This window comes from Pan paniscus, chromosome 22, assembly GCF_029289425.2.
Source record: "Pan paniscus chromosome 22, NHGRI_mPanPan1-v2.0_pri, whole genome shotgun sequence".
Taxonomy (NCBI): domain Eukaryota; kingdom Metazoa; phylum Chordata; class Mammalia; order Primates; family Hominidae; genus Pan; species Pan paniscus.
The window spans coordinates 25,541,745-25,561,138 of record NC_073271.2 but is presented as its reverse complement, the minus strand read 5'-3'; the positions used below and the strand labels follow the sequence as shown (position 1 = coordinate 25,561,138).

The following is a 19,394-nucleotide window of genomic DNA, read 5'->3' as shown; positions in this document are numbered from 1 at the left end:
AGGGATTTAATAGAGAGAGAGGGGATGAGGGGGAGAGATAGTGATATGGTTTGGCTCTGTGTCCCCACCCAAATCCCACCAGGAACTATAATCCCCATAATCCCCATGTGTCAAGGTCAGGACCAGGTGGAGGTAATTGGATCATGGGTGCGGTTCCCCCAAGCTGTTCTTGTGATAGTGAGTTCTCATGATATCTCATGGTTTTATAAGCATCTGGCATTTCCCCAGCTTGCACTCACTCTATCCTGCCACCCTTGTGAAGAAGGTGCCTGTTTCTCCTTTACCTTCCGCCATGATTGTAAGTTTCCTGTGGCCTCCCCAGCAATACACAACTGTGAGTCAATTAAACTGCTTTTCTTTACAAATTACCTAGTCTCGGGTATTTCTCCATAGCAGTGTGAGAATGGACTAACACAGATGGACTAATTATGAGGAATTAGCTCGCTTGATTATGAAGGCTAAGAAGTCCCATGCTCTGCCATGTGCAAGCTGCAGACCCAGGAAAGCTGGTAGTGTAGTTTGGTTTCAGACCCAAGGCCTGAGAACCAGTGGAGCTGATGGTTTAAGTTTCAGTTTGAGGGCAGAAGGAGACTGATATCCCAGCTCAATCAGTCAGGCAGAGGAGCTGAATTCTCCTTTCTCCACCTTTTGTTCTGTTCAGGGTCTCAGCAAATTGGCTAATACACTTCCATTCAGGGAAGGGCAATCTATCTTACGGAGTCCACTGACTCAAATGCAAATCTCATCTGGAAACATCATCACAGAAACCCAGAAAAGCTTAGTGAAATATCTGGCCACTCCATGATCCAGTCAAGTTGACACATAAAATTAACCATCACACTCACATAACATGATGAATGAAAGTTGCCTCTGGCTTTGACGCCCTCCCCAAACTTGTAGGTTCCAGGATGATGGAGCAGCAACCAGCTGGAATATTATCAGGCCCAGGGTGAGAGAAGGGAGACACGGAGAACAGTGCACTGGTTCCCAGAAATGATACATGTTTTTGCTGCTCCCATTTCATCGGCCACAGCAAAGCGAATGGCCTCTCTTGAGTCTGGCAGAGTTGAAGAGTAAACTCCTTCCATGGCAAAAGATGGAGGAAAAGTAAAATATTTGGCAAACAGAAATACAGTCTACCATACCGATGGAATTCTTATGCAGTCCACACTTAACTTATTCTGGACCTCTGCTCTGAGACTTCCCCTCAGATCTCTACTGAATATCTTCTTATCACTTTTTCACACAAGTCAGGCTCTTGTTTTATGCAAGGAGAGTTACAGGCTCCTCCCTTAATTTCCAAAAGTACAGCAAATATCTGGATAAACATTTAAGACAATTTCCTGTTGGCTTGAGAATAACGAGGAAAATTATAATGGAGAAAAAGAAAAATACTGTACTGGATATGAACTATCACCGCTCCTGGAGTTCTGTCCATCAGCCATGCCTCTCCACTGGCGTCCTCTCTACATGGCCTCCCCTAGTCCATCAATTACCATGAGCCACCAGTCCCCTGGGTACCTTCTCCAACCCCCCTTATCCTCACTGCAAGAAGGGCGTTATCCACCACATCCTCACCCACAGGCAACAGCATCATAACCCTACAAAGATGCAATTCTGCACATGACAAATTCAGCCTTTGATAATTCTATTCAGAAATGTTTAGGATGTCTAGCTCGAGCTTCTTGAGTCTAGAATAGAATTTTGCCTTTGCATAAATAAAGGTCCCAGTGAAGAATAATTTTAATCAAAGATGATGCATGTCTCCTAGCGGAACAAGAGAAAATTACAGGTAGATTTGAAATGTTTTTTTTCTACTGCGCACAAAAAGAAAATGGTTGTGCTGCGCACAAAAATAAAATTATATACCTAGTCTGGATGTCCCTGTAATTTTGCATTTTGTTTTGCTTTTTCACGTACTACGTCATAAATGGATTTTGAAATTTTATAGAATTTTCTTAATTAACATAAAGACTACATAATATTCCATCCTGATAAACTAACATAATTTGTTAACACATTCTCTTAATTTAGACATGTCCCTTTAATTTATTATTATGACAGTTGTCATAAATTGTGTAATGTATATGAACATTTGCTTTTGTTATATTATTTTATTGAGGTAAATTCCTAGGGATAAAATTAATGAGTTAAAAGTATGGATGCTATTGCTTTGTGCCAACTGTTTTATATCTTTCCTAATTTACACTAATTATGTGTAATTTTTACTGCAAATTCAGTAACACTTTTATTTGAAACTTATGTGGTTCAGTTTAATTTAATAAACTAATAACCTGTGATATATAGGTGATAATGTTTATTTTCAATATGAAAGATTTTATCCCCCTAAAAATCAACCTAAAAAGCTTTGCATTGGGATAGGGACAGCAACTTTTGATATAAAAACCATATGATCTAGAAAAAACAGTATAGATGGGTCATGATCCTTTGGTTGCAAGTACCAGAAATGCAGTTTAAACCAATTAATGCAAGAAAGAAGAGTTTGGAGGGATTGTGGAGTAGCCTACCTCCTAGTAAAACAAAAACAAAACAAAGCAAAACAAAAAGTTGATTAACCAGACCTCCCAAGTGCAGCAATCTAAGCACAGCCAAAAATGTTATTAATAACTAGAAAATGATTGGGACCTTCTCCCATCCTGTCTTCCACTGCATCTCTCTGCATCTTGACTTTGTCTTCTCCTACCAGAGACAGATGTCTGCATGTGGGGCTCACTCCTAGCAGCTCCACGCCTAGAGAAGAAAGGGGCTGTGGTATTGAAAGACTAGTCCAGTTCTTCACCCTTCCATGTATCCACACCCTTGGCATGGCCTCCTAGCGGGTGGTGTATGCCTGTGCCTTGAGTTTGTGCTTGTTCGTTTGACTTACTTTGGCTAATGGCATAAGAGTATAAGTCATAACAAGACCCTTCACAGCCTAGGTCTATGTGACCTTGCAGGTTCTCACTTGCTCTCTTGTGGAATATTCCCCAACTAGTCTGCTAAAAGGTTAAAGACTGACTTAAACTGTTTTGACGTTGCTACAAAAAAAAAAAAAAAAATGCCTGCAGCTGGGCAGTTTATACAGAAAAAAAGTTTATTTGGGTCACAGTTCTGCAAGTTGTACAGGCACAGCACTGGTATCTATCTGATTTTGGTGAGGGCTTCGGGCTGCTTCCACTCATGGTGGAAGGTGAAAGGGAGCCACGTGGTGAAAGAGGAAGCAAGAGACAGAAAGAGGAGGAGGTGCCACGCTCTTTTCAAAACCCAGCTCTCATGAGAACTCACTCATCCCCACAAGAATGCACCAAGCCATTTATGAGGGATCCTCCCTCAGGACCCAAACACCTCCCACCAGGCCCTGCCTCCAACATTGAGGATCAAATTTCAACATGATACTTGGAGGGCTCAAATATCCAAACCATAGCAAAGACATAGGCAACAGATGTGCAAACATGCAGTGTGGACTAGAGACATCCTTAAATCAAACCACCCACTGCCAGCCTAAAGACACATGAGCAGGCCTGCTGAGATCAGTGGAGCCCACTCATCAGACCTGAAGAGATGTGAAGTAAATAAGTGCTCACTGTTTTAAGTGACTCTGATTTTATGGTTATTTGTTATGCAGCAGTAGCTGACTAATACAGGGGGCACCTCTCTTCTAGCTCTAGTTTGAAAAGTCTCCAGAAAGAATACTCTGGCCCAGTTTGTAACAAAGGCCCGTTATCTGTCCCCAAGCTGTCAGATAGCTAAAACACAGAAATGGTGCCTGCTGGATGTCAGAAAAAATAATAGCTTTCTAATCTGTAATACACTGTGGTTTTAAGAGCCAAATTTAAAATACTCCACACATCCATCTTTTTGAACTAAATAAAAAGTGAGTTTAGTTAATACAGTAAATAATAATAAAATGACATGTAATTTAAATCTATAGGTGGTAAGAGAGTGAAAAGAAAGAAGACACAGGAAAAGAAGAACAAATGAAAAGCAATATTTGCCAAAACTCTGAGAAGCAGCAATATTTCTTTAGACTAAAAAAAATTTTAAAGCATACTTTCTAATAAACATATTTTAACATTTATCCAAGTAAGAAAACAATAGGATTTTTAGAAATATCATTTTACCCCAACTGAGAAAAACACCAACTGTTTTCCCAGGAAGTAACGAGTATTGTCTCTCAACTCACAGGTAGAAATGTTGCATTCAGTGTCTTTTTATTGCCATCTGGTTACCAGCATCAGCTTCCAGGCAAAGGATTAGAATAAACTACGATTTAGTGCCAAATGCAGAGGGCTCAGGCAAACTGAGCCAGCGGAAGATATAGAAGGCAATGAGCTAGAAAAGTGAGGCAGAGGAGAAAAAAAAAAAAAAACAGTAGGCTCAGAACAAGGATTTAAAAATCACAGCCAGAGAGAGTACAAACAGGAGAGCGTCACCTCTATTCTGGTTCCAAGGGTCTTGAAACAAACCCGGGAGTAATCTTCAGCTAGCAACACAGAACACAACAGGGCAGAGAGCCCTGGCATATCCGACAGCAGCTTCCAATGTTTGCTCCAGAGGAATCGATACAAAATCAGTGCAGAAAACAACAAGAGGATCCATGGGACTGAAGTTTGCAGGAGGGAAAGAGATGCCAGCTCCTGCCTTGGGAAGGGGCACAACAGAAAAACCCAAGCAGCAAAGAGAGGCAGGCAGAAAGAGGCTAGGCAGGTAGCCTGGCCTCCCTGGGAAGGACATTCTAGGGATTGATCTCTTTCAGTTACAAAGTAGCCAAAAACTTTTTTTTTTTAAGAGACAGGATCTCGCTCTGTCACCCAAGCTGGAGTGCAGTGGTGCAATCATAGCTGACTGCAGCCTTCAACTCCTAGGCTCAAGCAATTCTCCTGCCTCAGCCTCCTAAAGTGCTAGGATTATAGGTATGAGCCACCGTGCCCAGCCTATTTCCAAATTTCATTATTTGGCAAGGATTGTTCTATTGATATACTGTCCCAGTGGCCTCTCCTTGGTCCCATAATGAACTGAAAACAGCCTGCAGGTGATGAAGTACTTGGGAGAAACAGCTGGGATGTGGCTGGAACAAAGTTAAGACTGAAATTTAGGGGCCCTTTAGGATTCTGCTGCTAAAGACTTTAGAAATGATGTTACATCTTTGTAACTAGGGGCATATGTTGATCCAACTTTTGATATTTGCAGCAGGAAATTGGGTTAAGAGCTGAATGGTCTCCCTTGCCTAAGCATTTATAACATCTATACAGTAGTGTTCCCCCTTGCTATGAATTAATACGAACAATGGGGGCAATGTTATTATACTTATGACAAGTTTCAATTTACAAATAGGCAGTACACCAGAAGTATGTTTTTACGTAGGCTGAACTCAAAAGAACGTATTAGTTTAGAAATAAAGATATGCATAGTAGATTAAGTTTTCAGGGTAGACCACAAACCTCTAGTTAAAAGCCATACAGTGGTAGAAATAGTTTAGGTTTTTAATGCCAACTGGTATACATTTTTAGCATTGGACAATCACAAATAGACTTAAGAACATTGCTGTGAGTTAGCTGAGAATGCTAACCATCATTTGGCCTGGTTTTCATTAGAAAATGTAATTCAAATTGCTGTGGCAATGGTTGTGGATGCTTGAAGAAGCTTTGTTTTTGTTTCTTATAGTTGTTGCACTGTCAACCAGAAACACATCTCTATCTCCCCCTTTCTTTACTTCCATCTCCAGTGTAGCATTTAGAATTCTTTGGGTAGCAAGGGAAAGAAAATCCAACCCAAACCAATTCTATAAAGCAAATACATGGGCTCATGTAACAAACTGCACAGGTGCTTCAGGCAAAGCTTGATCCAGAGGCATAAGCACAAGCCCTGGCTCTCTCAGATCTCTGCTCTCTTATTCCTCAAGGTCCACCTAGTGACTTCGCAAAAGGTACTGGCCCTTCTCTCATGAGCACAGCTGCCAGCCTTATATGTTTATATCACACTCAGAATGCCATCTATCAGTAGGTCCCTGGAGAAGGCAAGAGTTTTTTGTTTTTTGTTTTTTTTTTCTCAGTAACCCCGGACAATCTCTCCTCACAGCTTTACGGGATTTTAGTACCCATTCTGTACCTATGACTACGGTCAGAGAGACGGGATTGCCTGAATGATTTAATTGTACAGGACTGGGGCTATCAGATATGACTGTGCAGGTTGTGCACTGCACAACTTCAAGTTCACTATACACATTTATGACAATGCAGATGTGTAGTGGTCCGTTCTCATGCTGCTATGAAGAAATACTGGAGATTGGGTAATTTATAAAGAAAAGAGATTTAATTGACTTACAGTTCTGCATGGCTAGGGAGGCCTCGGGAAACTTACAATCATGGTGGAAGGCACCTCTTCTCAGGGCAGCAGGACAGAGAATGAGTGCCAGCAGGGGAAATGCCAGACGCTTATAAAACAATCAGATCTCCTGAGAACTCACTCACTATCACGAGAACAGTGTGAGGGAAACAGCCAGCCTGATTCAATTATCTCCCACTGGCTCCCTCCCATGACACGTGGGGATTATGGGATTACAATTCAAGATGAGATTTGGGTGGGGACACAAAGCCAAACAATATCAAGATGATACCCCTTGGAATTATCTGATGCAGTGACCCTATTTGGGACCCACTTCTAGAGATGGGAGTGGGATCCATATCACCTTAACACGTGGTTTTTGAGTTAGGGAGGCCGTTCTGCGCTGGGTAGACAGGATATAAAACATGCTTGGGAGGCAGCCCGTAGAAGCCCACTACTGACAGATGGCAAGAAAGTGGCAGGGCCTATGCCCTTTCACACATTCCCTACCATGAAGTAGGAACCCTAGATAATTACAGAGAGAAGAAACCAAAGTAACTTAGAAAACACTTCATTCCACCTTTGAGTCCTAACATGTGAAAGTAAAACACACAAAATACTCATTCTCATCCATGTCATTATTTATGGGTTTCAAAGCATTTTCTGAGTCGGCCCTTCACCTACACAACAGTAGCTCCAGGGGACAGCTGGCAGATAATATTATCCCCATTGGAGACGTGAAGCAAGTCAGGCATCTCCCTGCTCAGGTGGAACCCATCTCCCGCTTACTACAACAGAAACTCCCTGCTTACCTCTGTGCTATGACAGGGAGATCCTATGGAAAACGATGAGAGAGGGCAGGAAAGTTGAGTGACAGAGAGGCCAGAAGAGAAAGCATAGAAGGAAGAGAAGAGGAGATTCAAGGCAAGGAGAGGAAAGCTTTGGAACAATGGCAGCCACCAACCAAAGGTTCTGTAGTGGTTGACTAGGGCTGCCATAACAATGCACCACAGGCTGTGTGCCTTAAACAACAGAAATGTATTCTCTCACAGTTCTGGAGGCTGGATGTCCAAAATCAAGACATCAGCAGGGTTGGTTCCTTCTGAGGCTGTGAGGGAGACTGTGTTCCATGGCTCCCTCCTAGCTTCTGGGGATGAAGGTGATCTTCGATGGTCCTTGGCTTGGAGATGCATCACCCAGTCTCTGCCTTCCTCTCCACATGGAGTTCTCCCTGTGTGTGAGCCTGTCTCCAGTCTCCGCATTTTAGGAGGACATCAGTCATACCGGATTAGGATCCACTCTAAAGGTCCACCCTAAAATGACCTCGTTTTTACTTGGTAACAACCCTATCTCCAAATAAGGTCACACTCTGAAGTAGTGGGAGTTAGGATTCTAACACATGAATTTGGGGGGCACACAATTCCCCTCATAACAGGCACTAAGTCTTTAGAGCCGAGTGGAACATGATGTGGCCAACTAGCCACATGTGGCTACTGAACACTTAAAATCTGGCTAATCTAAATCGAAATGAGCTGTGAGTGTAAAATACACACCAGATTTTAAAAAATGAATGTGCAATATTGCAATAATTTTTATATAGATTACCTGCTAAAAATAATATTTTGGATATATCTGGTTAAATAAAATATAGTACAGTATTCAAATTAATTTCACCTCTTTTTTTACTTTTTAACATGTGGTTTCTAGAAAATTTAAAACTTCACATGCAACTTGCATTTGGCTCATTTTATATTTCTACTGGATGACACTGATCTAGAAACAGAAATTCAGAGTCTTTGACACCTGGTCATTTTGTGAAAAGTTTCTGAAATTTCTATATTGTTCTCTGACAAGGATGGCAAAATTAAGCATTCAATTCACTGAATTGAAGTGACATGTAGCATATGGTAAATATCAAACTTTATACCTGTGTAACCAAGTCTAAATTTTAAATAAGTTCTCATAGAACCTAAGTGGCAGATATATTTGATCAATAAGGATCACACTTCATTTTTATTACTAAGAACTCAATTTGGAACAGGCCACCCAATATCATCTTATAAGAGTGGCTTTTGTTTAAAGCAATCACCTTTTCATTTACCTTGTGTGGGAAAAACAAGGCTGCTTATCAAGTGTGACTTTATTAATAATTACATCAGAATGGCATGGGCCCTTATTAAAGACGGTATACAAGTGAGATTTTGCATATGCTTTGTGCAGATAAATCATGAGCTCCATAGTAAAGTTATGTAAATGGAGATGCGTTTTTGCTTTTATGAAATACACTGGGTTATAAATACTCTGACCTTGTTTATGGAGGAAGCTGGTTTGTTCACTTAATGAAGACATTAATTTGCCATTCAGTTTGGACTGATTACTCATTAGCTGCTGTCTCCTGACCAACAGCTCTGACTTACAAACCCAGGCTGGTGATCGGATCGTAGGTAGTGGTGTGCTGCCATCTATAGCTGGAACGAGAAAAAGATCAAAGTGCAGCAAGGTCTGCAAAGCCACAACTACTAAAAAGAGTTACAGTGTCAAAACATTAACAATTTTTTTTTAAAGCTAGACCAAAAAAAATACACTCCAAGGTCTACAACTACGGCTCTTTCCCCTTGTTAAAATCATTGTAAGTATTGATTGATTTGCAAGCAAAACAAAACCTAGATAAAGCAAGCTGTATAATATCCCAGCTGCAAGCCTTAACCCAATTATTGTTGGTGGAGCAGGTGCAAAAACATCTGCAATACTGATAACTCAAATGGCACAAAACCTACTGTAATCATTTTCCAAGTCAGCTACTGCTTGCCTTTGCCCAGAATTCATGTCAGGATTTCTTTTTCCACTCTTCAGTCTTTTTCCTACTCCAAGATGCCGCCATCAGCAACATTCAACAAACATTTTTGGAGACCCTACTATGTTCCAGCCATTGTCCTGCTTGAGATGCAGCACAGACCAAACGCATCTCCTGGCCTTGCGATGCTTACATTCTAGTGGAGTGAGACAGACATTAAACACTAGACTAAGTAAACGAGCTCATTCTATACTATGTTGGGAGGTGGCAGGCATTACAAAGAGAGAAAACAAGAGGGCAGGATATGGGGATGGGGATTGGAGGTAGAATGGTAGGAAGGAGGAAGCATGTGGGGGTTTTTTTTGTGTTTTTTTTTTTTTTGAGACAGGGTCTTGCTCTGTTGCCCCAGTCTGGAGAGCAGTGGTGCCATCTCGGCTCACTGCAACCTCCACCTCGTGGGTTCAAGCTATTCTCCTGTCTCAGCCTCCTAAGTAGCTGGGATTACAGGTGTGTGCCACCACACCTGGGTAATTTTTGTATTTTTAGTAGAGACAGGGTTTCGCCATGTTGGCCAGACTGGTCTTGAACTCCTGACCTCAGGTGATCCCCCCACCTCGGCCTCCCAAAGTGCTGGGATTACAGGCATGAGCCACTGCACCTGGCCAGATGCAGTCTTAATGAGGGCAGCCAGGGGAGCCTCACTGACAAGATGACAATGGGGCAAACATGACATTCCCAGGAGTTCCCAGGAGAGGAGAGGGGCCTGGGAATGAGGCCAGAGGGTTGGGGAGGGAGTTCACTGTGGAAGGCCTCTGAGGCCGCCGACAAGATAGCAGCTTTTAGCTGAGTAAAATATCACTTCTTGCTTTTAGATATCTGCCTGATGGACAGCTACGTTTTGTGAGCCCAAAGTATTTGAGACAGGTCTCAATTAATTTAGAAAGTTTATCTGCCAGGGCTAAGGACGTGCCTATGACAGCGTCAGGAAGTCTTGGGTACATGATGACATGTACCCAAGTGGTCAGGGCACAGCTTCGTTTTATACATTTTAGCTTGATTTTATACATTGATGAGACCTCAATCAATATGCATAAGAGGTACATTGGTTTGGTCCAGAAAGGTGGGACAACTCGAAGTAAGGGATTCCAGGTCAGAGGTAGATAAGTGACAAAAGGTTTCATTCTTTGGGGTCTTCGATCAGCCTTTCACTGAATACATGTGAGGTGAAATGGATAGAGGAATAGTCACTGATGCCTTAGTCTGACTCAGTGAATCTGCATTTTTACATAAACAATAGGTCAGAGGAAGCAACGAGAAATGCATTTGTCACAGGTGAGCAGAGCAATGATCAAGAGTTCTGTCTATCCTCTGTACTGGGCCTGTGAAGATAAGGTATCAATTAATATGGCCAGGATGAAGTTCAACAGAACTGTTTTAGGGTAAAGATCTTGAGGCTCACAAGGAATTTCCTTGCGGGCAAATTGTGAGGGAGGTATGTAGCTTTTTTATTTTTATTGTTTTTCTTTGTAGTTATCTTATTTAGGAATAAAATGGGAGGCAGGTTTGTCTGATGCAGTTCCCAGCTTGACTTTTCCCTTTGGCTTAGTGATTCTGGAGTCTTGAGATTTATTTTCCTTTCACGGTTTTCCCCATTTCTTTCTTTGCTTAAAATCGTGTTTGATAGTTTTATAATCATGGTGGTGGTTATTGTCTCAAGATTCATGAGTACTCGCAAAAGCAAATTTTAATAAATAACAACTGTTCACCCCAGATGGACTTCAATTTTTTTTATTCACAGAGAGATTTCGATATACCTGGTTATAATCATACTAGATACGTAAATCACTTGCTTTCATGTTTAGCATCTGTCATGAGTATTTTTCATTTTATTCCATGTTTACCATAAACATTTTGTTAGCTAAAAACTCATAAAGGGACAATCATTGTGTCAAACGTTTGATTTTACTGTGAGGATTAAGGGAAAAATTATAAAAAGAGCCGAGTACAGTGTCAAATCTTAGTTTGAGTAGAGATACAATATAGTGCTTTGCTTTTTTCCATTTCTAAAGGTTTACTCAAAATTATTTACTATGATAAATGCTATGATGGACATCTTGATATAAGAAGAAATTTTTATTATTATTATTAATAGTCCTAAAATTTAAGATTATTGTTTTTCAGGATGGATTCCTTGGCATACAGTTACTGGGTCAGATGTTATGGCTAGTTTAAAATGTTTTAAATAAAATATCAAATTGCTTCCCCAAAGCATAAAAGCTATTTTAAATACCACCCCCCTTGTGTTAGAATGCCAGTTTCACTCCCCCTCATTTTTTATTTTCTAATTTGATATATTTTTTACTTCTTTCTATTTAGCACTTTTTACATTTCTTTCTTTCTTTCTTTCTTTTCTGGGACAGAGTCTCACTCTGTCACCCAGGCTGGAATGCAGTGGTGTGATCTCAGCTTACTGCAACCTCTGCCTCCTGAGGTCAAGCAATCCTCCTGCCTCAGCCTCCCCAGTAGCTGGGATTACAGGCGCCCTCCACCACACCCAACTAATTTTTGGATTTTTAGTAGAGATGGGGTTTCACCATGTTGGCCAGGCTGGTCTTGAACTCCTGATCTCGTGATCCACTTGCCTCGGCCTCCCAAAGTGCTGGGATTACAGGCGTGAGCCAAGGCACCCGGCCCACTTTTTATATTTCTAACGAGAAATAGTGATAAAAATCTTCACAAGCATGTTTAACCCACACAGGTTGCCTCCAAAGTCCCTGAGTTCCTGGTTATTGAGTGCTCCTGTTTTCTCTTTTGTCCTCTGCAGGGCCATGTCTGTTGCTCCTTTGTCTTGCTGTAGTTTGATGTTCTTTTTATTGGATATTGTCAAATGTGTAAAGATTAAAGATATTAGCCCTGTAACTGTTGTTTGGATGACTCTTAAATCTTGAGGCCAAATTAGTTTTCACTTTTACGCTGAATTGCTAACATCACATGTGCCCTTCCTGCCCCACCCATGAAGGAAAGGGCAGAGGAAGTGACAACCCCAGGGGCCCTCCCTCTCCCCTGTGTCCAGGGAAGAGCATCCCCACTTCCAGTCACTCCAGCAGGGAAGTATAAGGAAAGGGCAGAAGAAGTGAGGGGTGGACATCAGACCACAGGGACTAGCTCTCAGGGCGTGTGGGGACTAGGTGAGTGGGAGAAGCGGATCACGCTGACTCCACTAGATCCAGTAGGAGTAGCCAAAGCTGGAGTTATTATCTACATGAATATGGGGAACGAGTTACCCATTTGTTGTCCCCTACTTGAGGAGAGAATCAACCCTGAAGTCTGGGCATTGGAAGGAACAAACTCAAGCTCCAGCCTTAAGCCTTCCCACAGGATGAAACTTTTCTTTATGCATCACAGAGAGAGCAAGGATGGCTCTTGGAGTCCTTACTCAGATTCATGGGGCAACCCCACAACCAGTGGCATACCTAAGTAAGGAAACTGATGTAGAAGCGAAAGGCTGGCCTCACTCTTTAAGGGTAGTTGTGGCGGTGGCCATCTTAGTGTCAGAGGCTATCAAAATAATACAAGGAAAGGATCTCACTGTCTGGACTACTCATGATGTAAATGGCATACTAGGTGCCAAAGGAAGTTTATGGCTATCAGACAACCACCTACTCAGATACCAGGCACTACTCATTGAGGGACTGGTGCTTCAAATACGTACATGCGTGGCCCTCAACCCTGCCACTTTTCTCCCAGAGGATGGGGAACCAATCGAGCATGACTGCCAACAAATTGTAGTCCAGACTTATGCCGCCTGACATGATCTCTTAGAAGTCCCCGTAGCTAATCCTGACCTTAACCTATATACCGACAGAAGTTCACTTGTGGAGAATGGGATACGAAGGGCAGGTTATGCCACAGTAACAGTACTTGAAAGTAAGCCTCTTCCCCCAGGGACCAGCGCCCCGTTAGAACTAGTGGCACTGACCCGAGCCTTAGAACTGGGAAAGGGAAGAAGAATAAATGTGTATACAGATAGCAAGTATGCTTATCTAATCCTACATGCCCATGCTGCAATATGGAAAGAAAGGGAGTTACTAACCTCTGGGGGAACCCCCATTAAATATCACAAAGAAATCATGGAGTTATTGCATGCAGTGTAAAAACCCAAGGAGGTGGCAGTCTTACACTGCCAAAGCCATCAAAAGGGGAAGGAGAGGGGAAAACAGCAGCATAAGCAGCTGGCAGAGGCAACAGAAAGGAAGAGAGAAAGAAAGAGACAGACAAAGAAGAAGTCAAAGAGAGAGAAAGAGAGAGATAGAAGTAGTAAAGGAAAAACAGTGTACCCTATTCCATTAAAAGCCAGGGTAAATTTAAAACCTATAATTGATCATTGAAGGTCTTCTCTGTAACCCTATAACACTCCAATATCACCTTGTTGTCAGTGTAAACAAGGCCGTAGCCCAAAAGCACTGAAGCCACTGACAACCCATAGCCTTCCTATCAAAAATCCTTAACCCAGCAGGTTTCCTAACAGGGGATCTAAATCTTAATTAACTACCATACACAGGTCTGACCAGATCTAGGAGGAACTCCCTTCAGGACAGGATGATATATGGTTCCTCCCCAACTACTAAGGAAAAAAGACACAATGGGTATTCAGTAAGTGATAAGGAAACTCTTGTAGAAGCAGTTAGGAAAACTGCCTAATAATTGGTCTGTTCAAACATGCAGCTGTTTGCACTCAGCCAAACCTTAAAGTACTTACAGTATCAGGAAGGAGCCATCTATACCAATTCTAAGTTAATATGGACTGAATGAGGTTTTATTAATAGCAAAGAAAAATTAAAACCCCAAACTTACAAGGTTTTCAACAAAAGTTTGCTAAAAGTTAACAGTGTAACATGTATTGTACTAACTTCTAATCTTATGGAAATCAGACCCTATCTGTTCCCCTCAAAGCTCAAGTCCGTCAGTGCAGAGCCATACAACTAATACCCCTACTTAATAGGGTTAGGAATGGCTACTGCTACAGGAACCGGAATAGCCAGTTTATCTACTTCATTATCCTACTACCACACACTCTCACAGGATTTCTCAGATAGTTTGCAAGAAATAACGAAATCTATCCTTACTCTACAATCCCAAATAGACTCTTTGGCAGCAGTGACTCTCCAAAACTGCCGAGGCCTAGACCGCCTCACTGCTGAGAAAGGAGGACTCTGCATCTTCTTAGGGGAAGAGTGTTGTTTTTACACTAATCAGTCAGGGATAGTACGAGATGCCGCCTGGCGCTTACAGGAAAAGGCTTCTGAAATCAGACAACGCCTTTCAAAATTCTTATACCAACCTCTGGAGTTGGGCAACATGGCTTCTCCCCTTTCTAGGTCCTGTGGCAGCCATCTTGCTATTACTCGCCTTCGGACCCTTATTTTTAACCTCCTTGTCAAATCTGTTTCCTCTAGAATCGAGGCCATCAAGCTACAGATGGTCTTACAAATGGAACCCCAAATGAGCTAAACTAACAACTTCTACCGAGGACCCCTGGACCGACCCGCTGGCCCTTTCACTGGCCTAGAGAGTTCCCCTCTGGAAGACACTGCAACTGCAGGGACCCTTCTTTGCCTCTATCCAGCAGGAAGTAGCTAGAGCAGTCATCGCCCAATTCCCAGCAGCAGTTGGGGTGTCCTGTTTAGAGGGGGGATTGAGAGGTGAAGCCAGCTGGCCTTCTGGGTTGGGTGGGGACTTGGAGAACTTTTCTGTCTAACTAAAGGATTGTAAACACACCAATCAGCATTCTGTGTCTAGCTAAAGGTTTGTAAATGCACCAATCAGCACTCTGTAAAAACACACCAATCAGTGCTCTGTGTCTAGCTAAGGGTTTGTAAACGCACCAAACAGCACTCTGTAAAAACGGACCAATCAGCACTCTGTGTCTAGCTAAAGGTTTGTAAACGCACCAATCAGCACTCTGTAAAAACAGACCAATCAGCACTCTGTAAAATGGACCAATCAGTGCTCTGTAAAATGGACCAATCAGCAGGATGTGGCAGAGCCAAATAAGGGAATAAAAGCTGGCCACCCCAGTCAGCAGGGGCAACCCGCTCCGGTCCCCTTCCACGCTGTGGAAGCTTTGTTCTTTCACTCTTCACAATAAATCTTGCTGCTGCAAGATCTTGCTTGCTTCTGATCTTCCTTCTCCTCTAGTGTTCCTTATCTCCATTGTGAGTTCTTCTTTCCCAATCATCAGTATTCCTTTGGGGTCTGTCCTGGGCTATCTCCTCTGTTCACCACACACACACTTTTCAGGCAAGCTTTTCCTCTCACATAGCTTCAAAAGTGGACCATATGCCAAAGGCATAAATGTAAAGCTTTGGCCCAAATCTTCCTCCTGAGCAGAAGTCTTACATGTCAGCAACCACATGGGTGCCACACAGCATGCCTTGCCTGCAGTACACTCATCACTGAATTTAACACCTGGTTCCACAAACCTGCTCTGACCTCGTGTTCACCATTGCATTGAACAGAAACATCTTCCACTCTGTTGTTCAAGAAAGGAACCTGGGGATCGTCTGTGGTTCTATCTTTTTTACCAGCTCTTCTTCTACCTCAGGACGGTCATCTCTGCCATGTTTCATGAATCTGGCCACTGTTCTGATTTCCCACGAACACATCCCTGGTCCAGTCCACCTAACTTCTTGTCTGACTACAGCCGTGGCTTCTTACTGGTATCTCCCATTCCACTCTTCCCACTCCACAATCCACTCTCCTCACTACAGCCAAAACAAACTGTGAAACACAGGACTGATCATATCACACCTTTCAAAAGTTTCCCATTGTCCTTAAGATAAATGTCAAACTTCATCATATACCTGAGAAGGTCTGGACTCTTCTCACCCCTCTCCTGACTCACCACATGTCACTCCTCCAACCTGGAGCCCTCATTATCCCCGGCCACACATACATGCCATGCAACCACACCAAACATCTTTCAGCTCTACAAATAAACCATGAGAGGCCCTCTCTCATCCCTCAGCCTTTGCATATGCAGTTGCCTTGGCTCAAAACATGCTTCCTCTTCACCCAGCTTCCCGCTCATCTTTTAGAGCTCCATTGGTTGACCATGAGCAATCCCTCAGCTTCTGTACCTGACGGTAAATCTCAGATTTTCTCTTTCAAAGCAGCCTCCCTCCCTGGCAGAAGCCCTGTTGAATAGGATCCCCTTGGAAATGACCTCAGACGAACAGTCCTCATTTAGGTTCCACATCTGGTGGCTGAAGTCCTATAACTTTTACCCCCACCAGTGCCAATTCTACTTCTTCCCAAATGCCACTCTATTCTGCTGCCACAGGAGTTTCATCCATCTACTCAAGCAATATTTTTTATGCATAAGGTGCCAGTCCTTTGTGTCTCCCAAACTCTAGGTGACTCATGTCAAGGCTTTTTTAGTGGGCATCTCATAGCCCCCCTCACTAAGATTAAGAAGGTTACAGTCCCAGCACTACCACATTTTCTAACAAAATTCTCTATCTTCTCCAAAAAACTCTTCTTAGTCTTTTCAGCCACCTCTGTAGGCTGGAGGTGGGTGGTCAGCTAAGAATTCCAAAAACGCTTCTTGGCCAGTTCCTTCTCAAATGCTGCAAAGGAGATGGAGGTGAATTTTGGCAAGTTGGAGGAACAGAGAGGGGACCTCTGACAAAAAGGTACTAAGAAAAGAAGGGGGTTGTGACACGTGGCATGTGGCTAGTGGGTACTGAATTGGATGGTACCATTCTATACAAGACGATGAAAGCTTATTGCGTGCTAGCTGTGTCATGGGGCCTTCTGGTAGACACTCTTCCATACATTGTTTCATTTGATTCTTACTACAACCATACAAGATTGGTTATTTCCTCTATTTTTTACTTACAACTTAGCCAAAAATAATTTGCAATGTGTAACCACTAAAACTCACTTCACCTCCTTCAGTTCTTACATCTTCTCAGTGAGGCCTTCCATTGCTGTTTCTTAAAAAAACTGTAACCGGCCAGGCACGGTGGCTCATGCCTGTAATTCCAACACTTTGGGAGGCCAAGGCAGGCAGATCATGAGGTCAGGAATTCAAGACCAGCCTGGCAAATATAGTGAAACCCCATCTCTACTAAAAATACAAAAATTAGGCTGGACGCAGTGGCTCACGCCTGTAATCTCAGCACTTTGGGAGGCTGAGGTGGGTGGATCACCTGAGGTCAGGAGTTCAAGACTGGCCTGGCCAACATGGTGAAACCCCATCTCTACTAAAAAATACAAAAATTAGCCAGGCGTGGTGGCGAGCACCTGTAGTCCCAGCTACTTGGGAGGCTGAGACAGGAGAATTGCTTGAACCTGGAAGGTGGAGGTTGCAGTGAGCTGAGATCATGCCACTGCATTCTAGCCTGGGCAACAGAGCAAGACTCCATCTCAAAAAACAAACAAACAAACAAAAACAAAAAAACAAAAAAAAAACCAACAACAAAAACAAATATTAGCCAAGTGTGGTGGCACGCACCTGTAGTCCCAGTTACTTGGGAAGCTGAGGCAGGAGAATCACTTGAACCTGGCAGGCAAAGGTTGCAATGAGCTGAGACTCCAGCCTGGGCAACAGAGCAAATAAAAGAAGGCATTCAATGTGGTGAATTGATTTGAATTTTCACAAGGTGTGAGTAGATGTTTGAGTCAGTCTTACTTTGATCTCGAGGACCAGAAGTCCCAACATGAAAGACATACATATAAGGAAATTCTATCTGAGAGACATGAAGTAATTTTCCTTTGGCTATACTGTGGCTAAGCATCAAAACCAGCCTTCAAAACTAGGTCTAGGCCGGGAGCGGTGGCTCACGCCTGCAATCCCAGCACTTTGGGAGGCCGAGGCGGGCGGATCACTTGAGGTCAGGAGTTCGAAACCAGCCTGGCCAACATGTGAAACCCCGTCTCTACCAAAAATAGAAAAATTAGCCAGGTGTGGTGGTGCACGCCTATAATCCTAGCTACTTGGGAGGCTGAGGCAGAAGAATGGCTTGAACCCAGGAGGCAGAGGTTGCTGTGAGCTCTGATTGCGCCACTGCACTCCAGCCTGGGCAAAAAAGTGAGACTCCATCTCAAAAAAAAAAAAAAAAAGAAAACTAGGTCTGTCTCACTGCAGGTTTATGTTCTTTCTATTCCTCCCCATAGTTCCTGTACTTTCTGAAGGGGCTTGGATTTGTAACTGAGTCATTGCTTAAATTTGTGCAATTCTTTTAGTCCTTAAGTGCATACTTCATACTCACCCTATTTTAAGTATGCTGGCAGCTGTCTGCTCTCCCAGGCCCTAGTAAACACAAGTTCAGGCTATTAAGTGCTTTTACTAGCCAAATTCTCCTACCTTATCTTAGCAGCTATGTGCTCTACTCCTCATTCCTGTGTTAAACTTCATCCTTGATTCCACATTAAGCTTCCCTCCCAGATGTTACTGTTTAGCTGAAACAGAGCTGTCTGAGCAGGTATCCAAAGTTCTCAGAATGGTATGGAACACTTCTTGGCACATCAGATTTTCCACAGAACCCTGAAACAGAACCCCTCAAATATCAGATGTTGAGCATAATAGCTGAGGTCTTCTAAAACCCAGAGTAAACGCTCAAATGAGATGAAAACATAGTGCTTAAAAAACGAGTTCCTTCTTCAGAAAATCTTATTCTTAAGGTTTTAATAGTAGTCCTGTGCCCAGCAGTTAAGGCTATCATTTAAATCAAAGCAAGGAAAACATAAGCATGCTTATTTCACAAAGGAAGATTCTCTGAAATTAATAGCTCAAAACAGAACTACTGTCAGTTTCTGAGGTGGACCAAATAGGTATTACTTTAGAAAGCTTAAGTTATAGTGGATATTTTCATATAGCGTGCTGGGTATTGTTAACAGGATCTCCTGCCAAGAGATTCACATCACATGGGAAACCTGCATATCAAGATGGTATCTGGAAAATTATTTAGGTCCGGTCTCCTGAAAGAAGGAAATTAACTGTTTAGAAAACAGCTGACTTTCGGGACAGTGATTAAGTATAAACTAAGAGTGCAGAATGAAAATAGTGTCGTTTTAAAGGATGGCTGTTTTAAAATGAAAAGGTAATGTGCTCAATTTTTAAATATTCTCCATGATCTTTGCTTTTATACTTTAAGAATAAGATGAGGAAGAGGAAAAAGAAGTGTTTGCAGTTAAACACAAGGTCAGGCTTGGCTTTTAAACCTGAACCTATGTTCCCGCTAGTAGTGGAGTGTGCAGATGAGAGGGCAAG

General features: G+C 42.6%; 1 protein-coding gene across 11 annotated transcripts in view; it reads right to left on the bottom strand.

Moving 5' to 3' along the window:
• Nucleotides 1–19,394, bottom strand: part of BACH1 (BTB domain and CNC homolog 1) — a 456,481-nt gene that overhangs the window by 384,054 nt on the left and 53,033 nt on the right. For 2 of the 11 annotated variants that reach the window (XR_008622413.2, XR_008622412.2), the window contains 2 exons: nt 18,489–18,668; nt 16,895–17,721 (listed from right to left, as the gene is read on the bottom strand). The exons of 4 other annotated variants lie outside the window; for them this stretch is intronic. Coding sequence is in view for 3 of the 7 variants with exons in the window: in XM_063601387.1 (XP_063457457.1) it covers nt 18,573–18,668 (96 nt within the window). In the remaining 4 variants the exon portion in view is untranslated. Of the gene's footprint in view, nt 1–8,069; nt 8,793–16,881; nt 18,669–19,394 lie in introns of those variants that run through there. 5 more of the 11 variants (XR_008622411.2, XR_010111113.1, XM_063601390.1 and 2 more) reach the window with 5 other exon arrangements.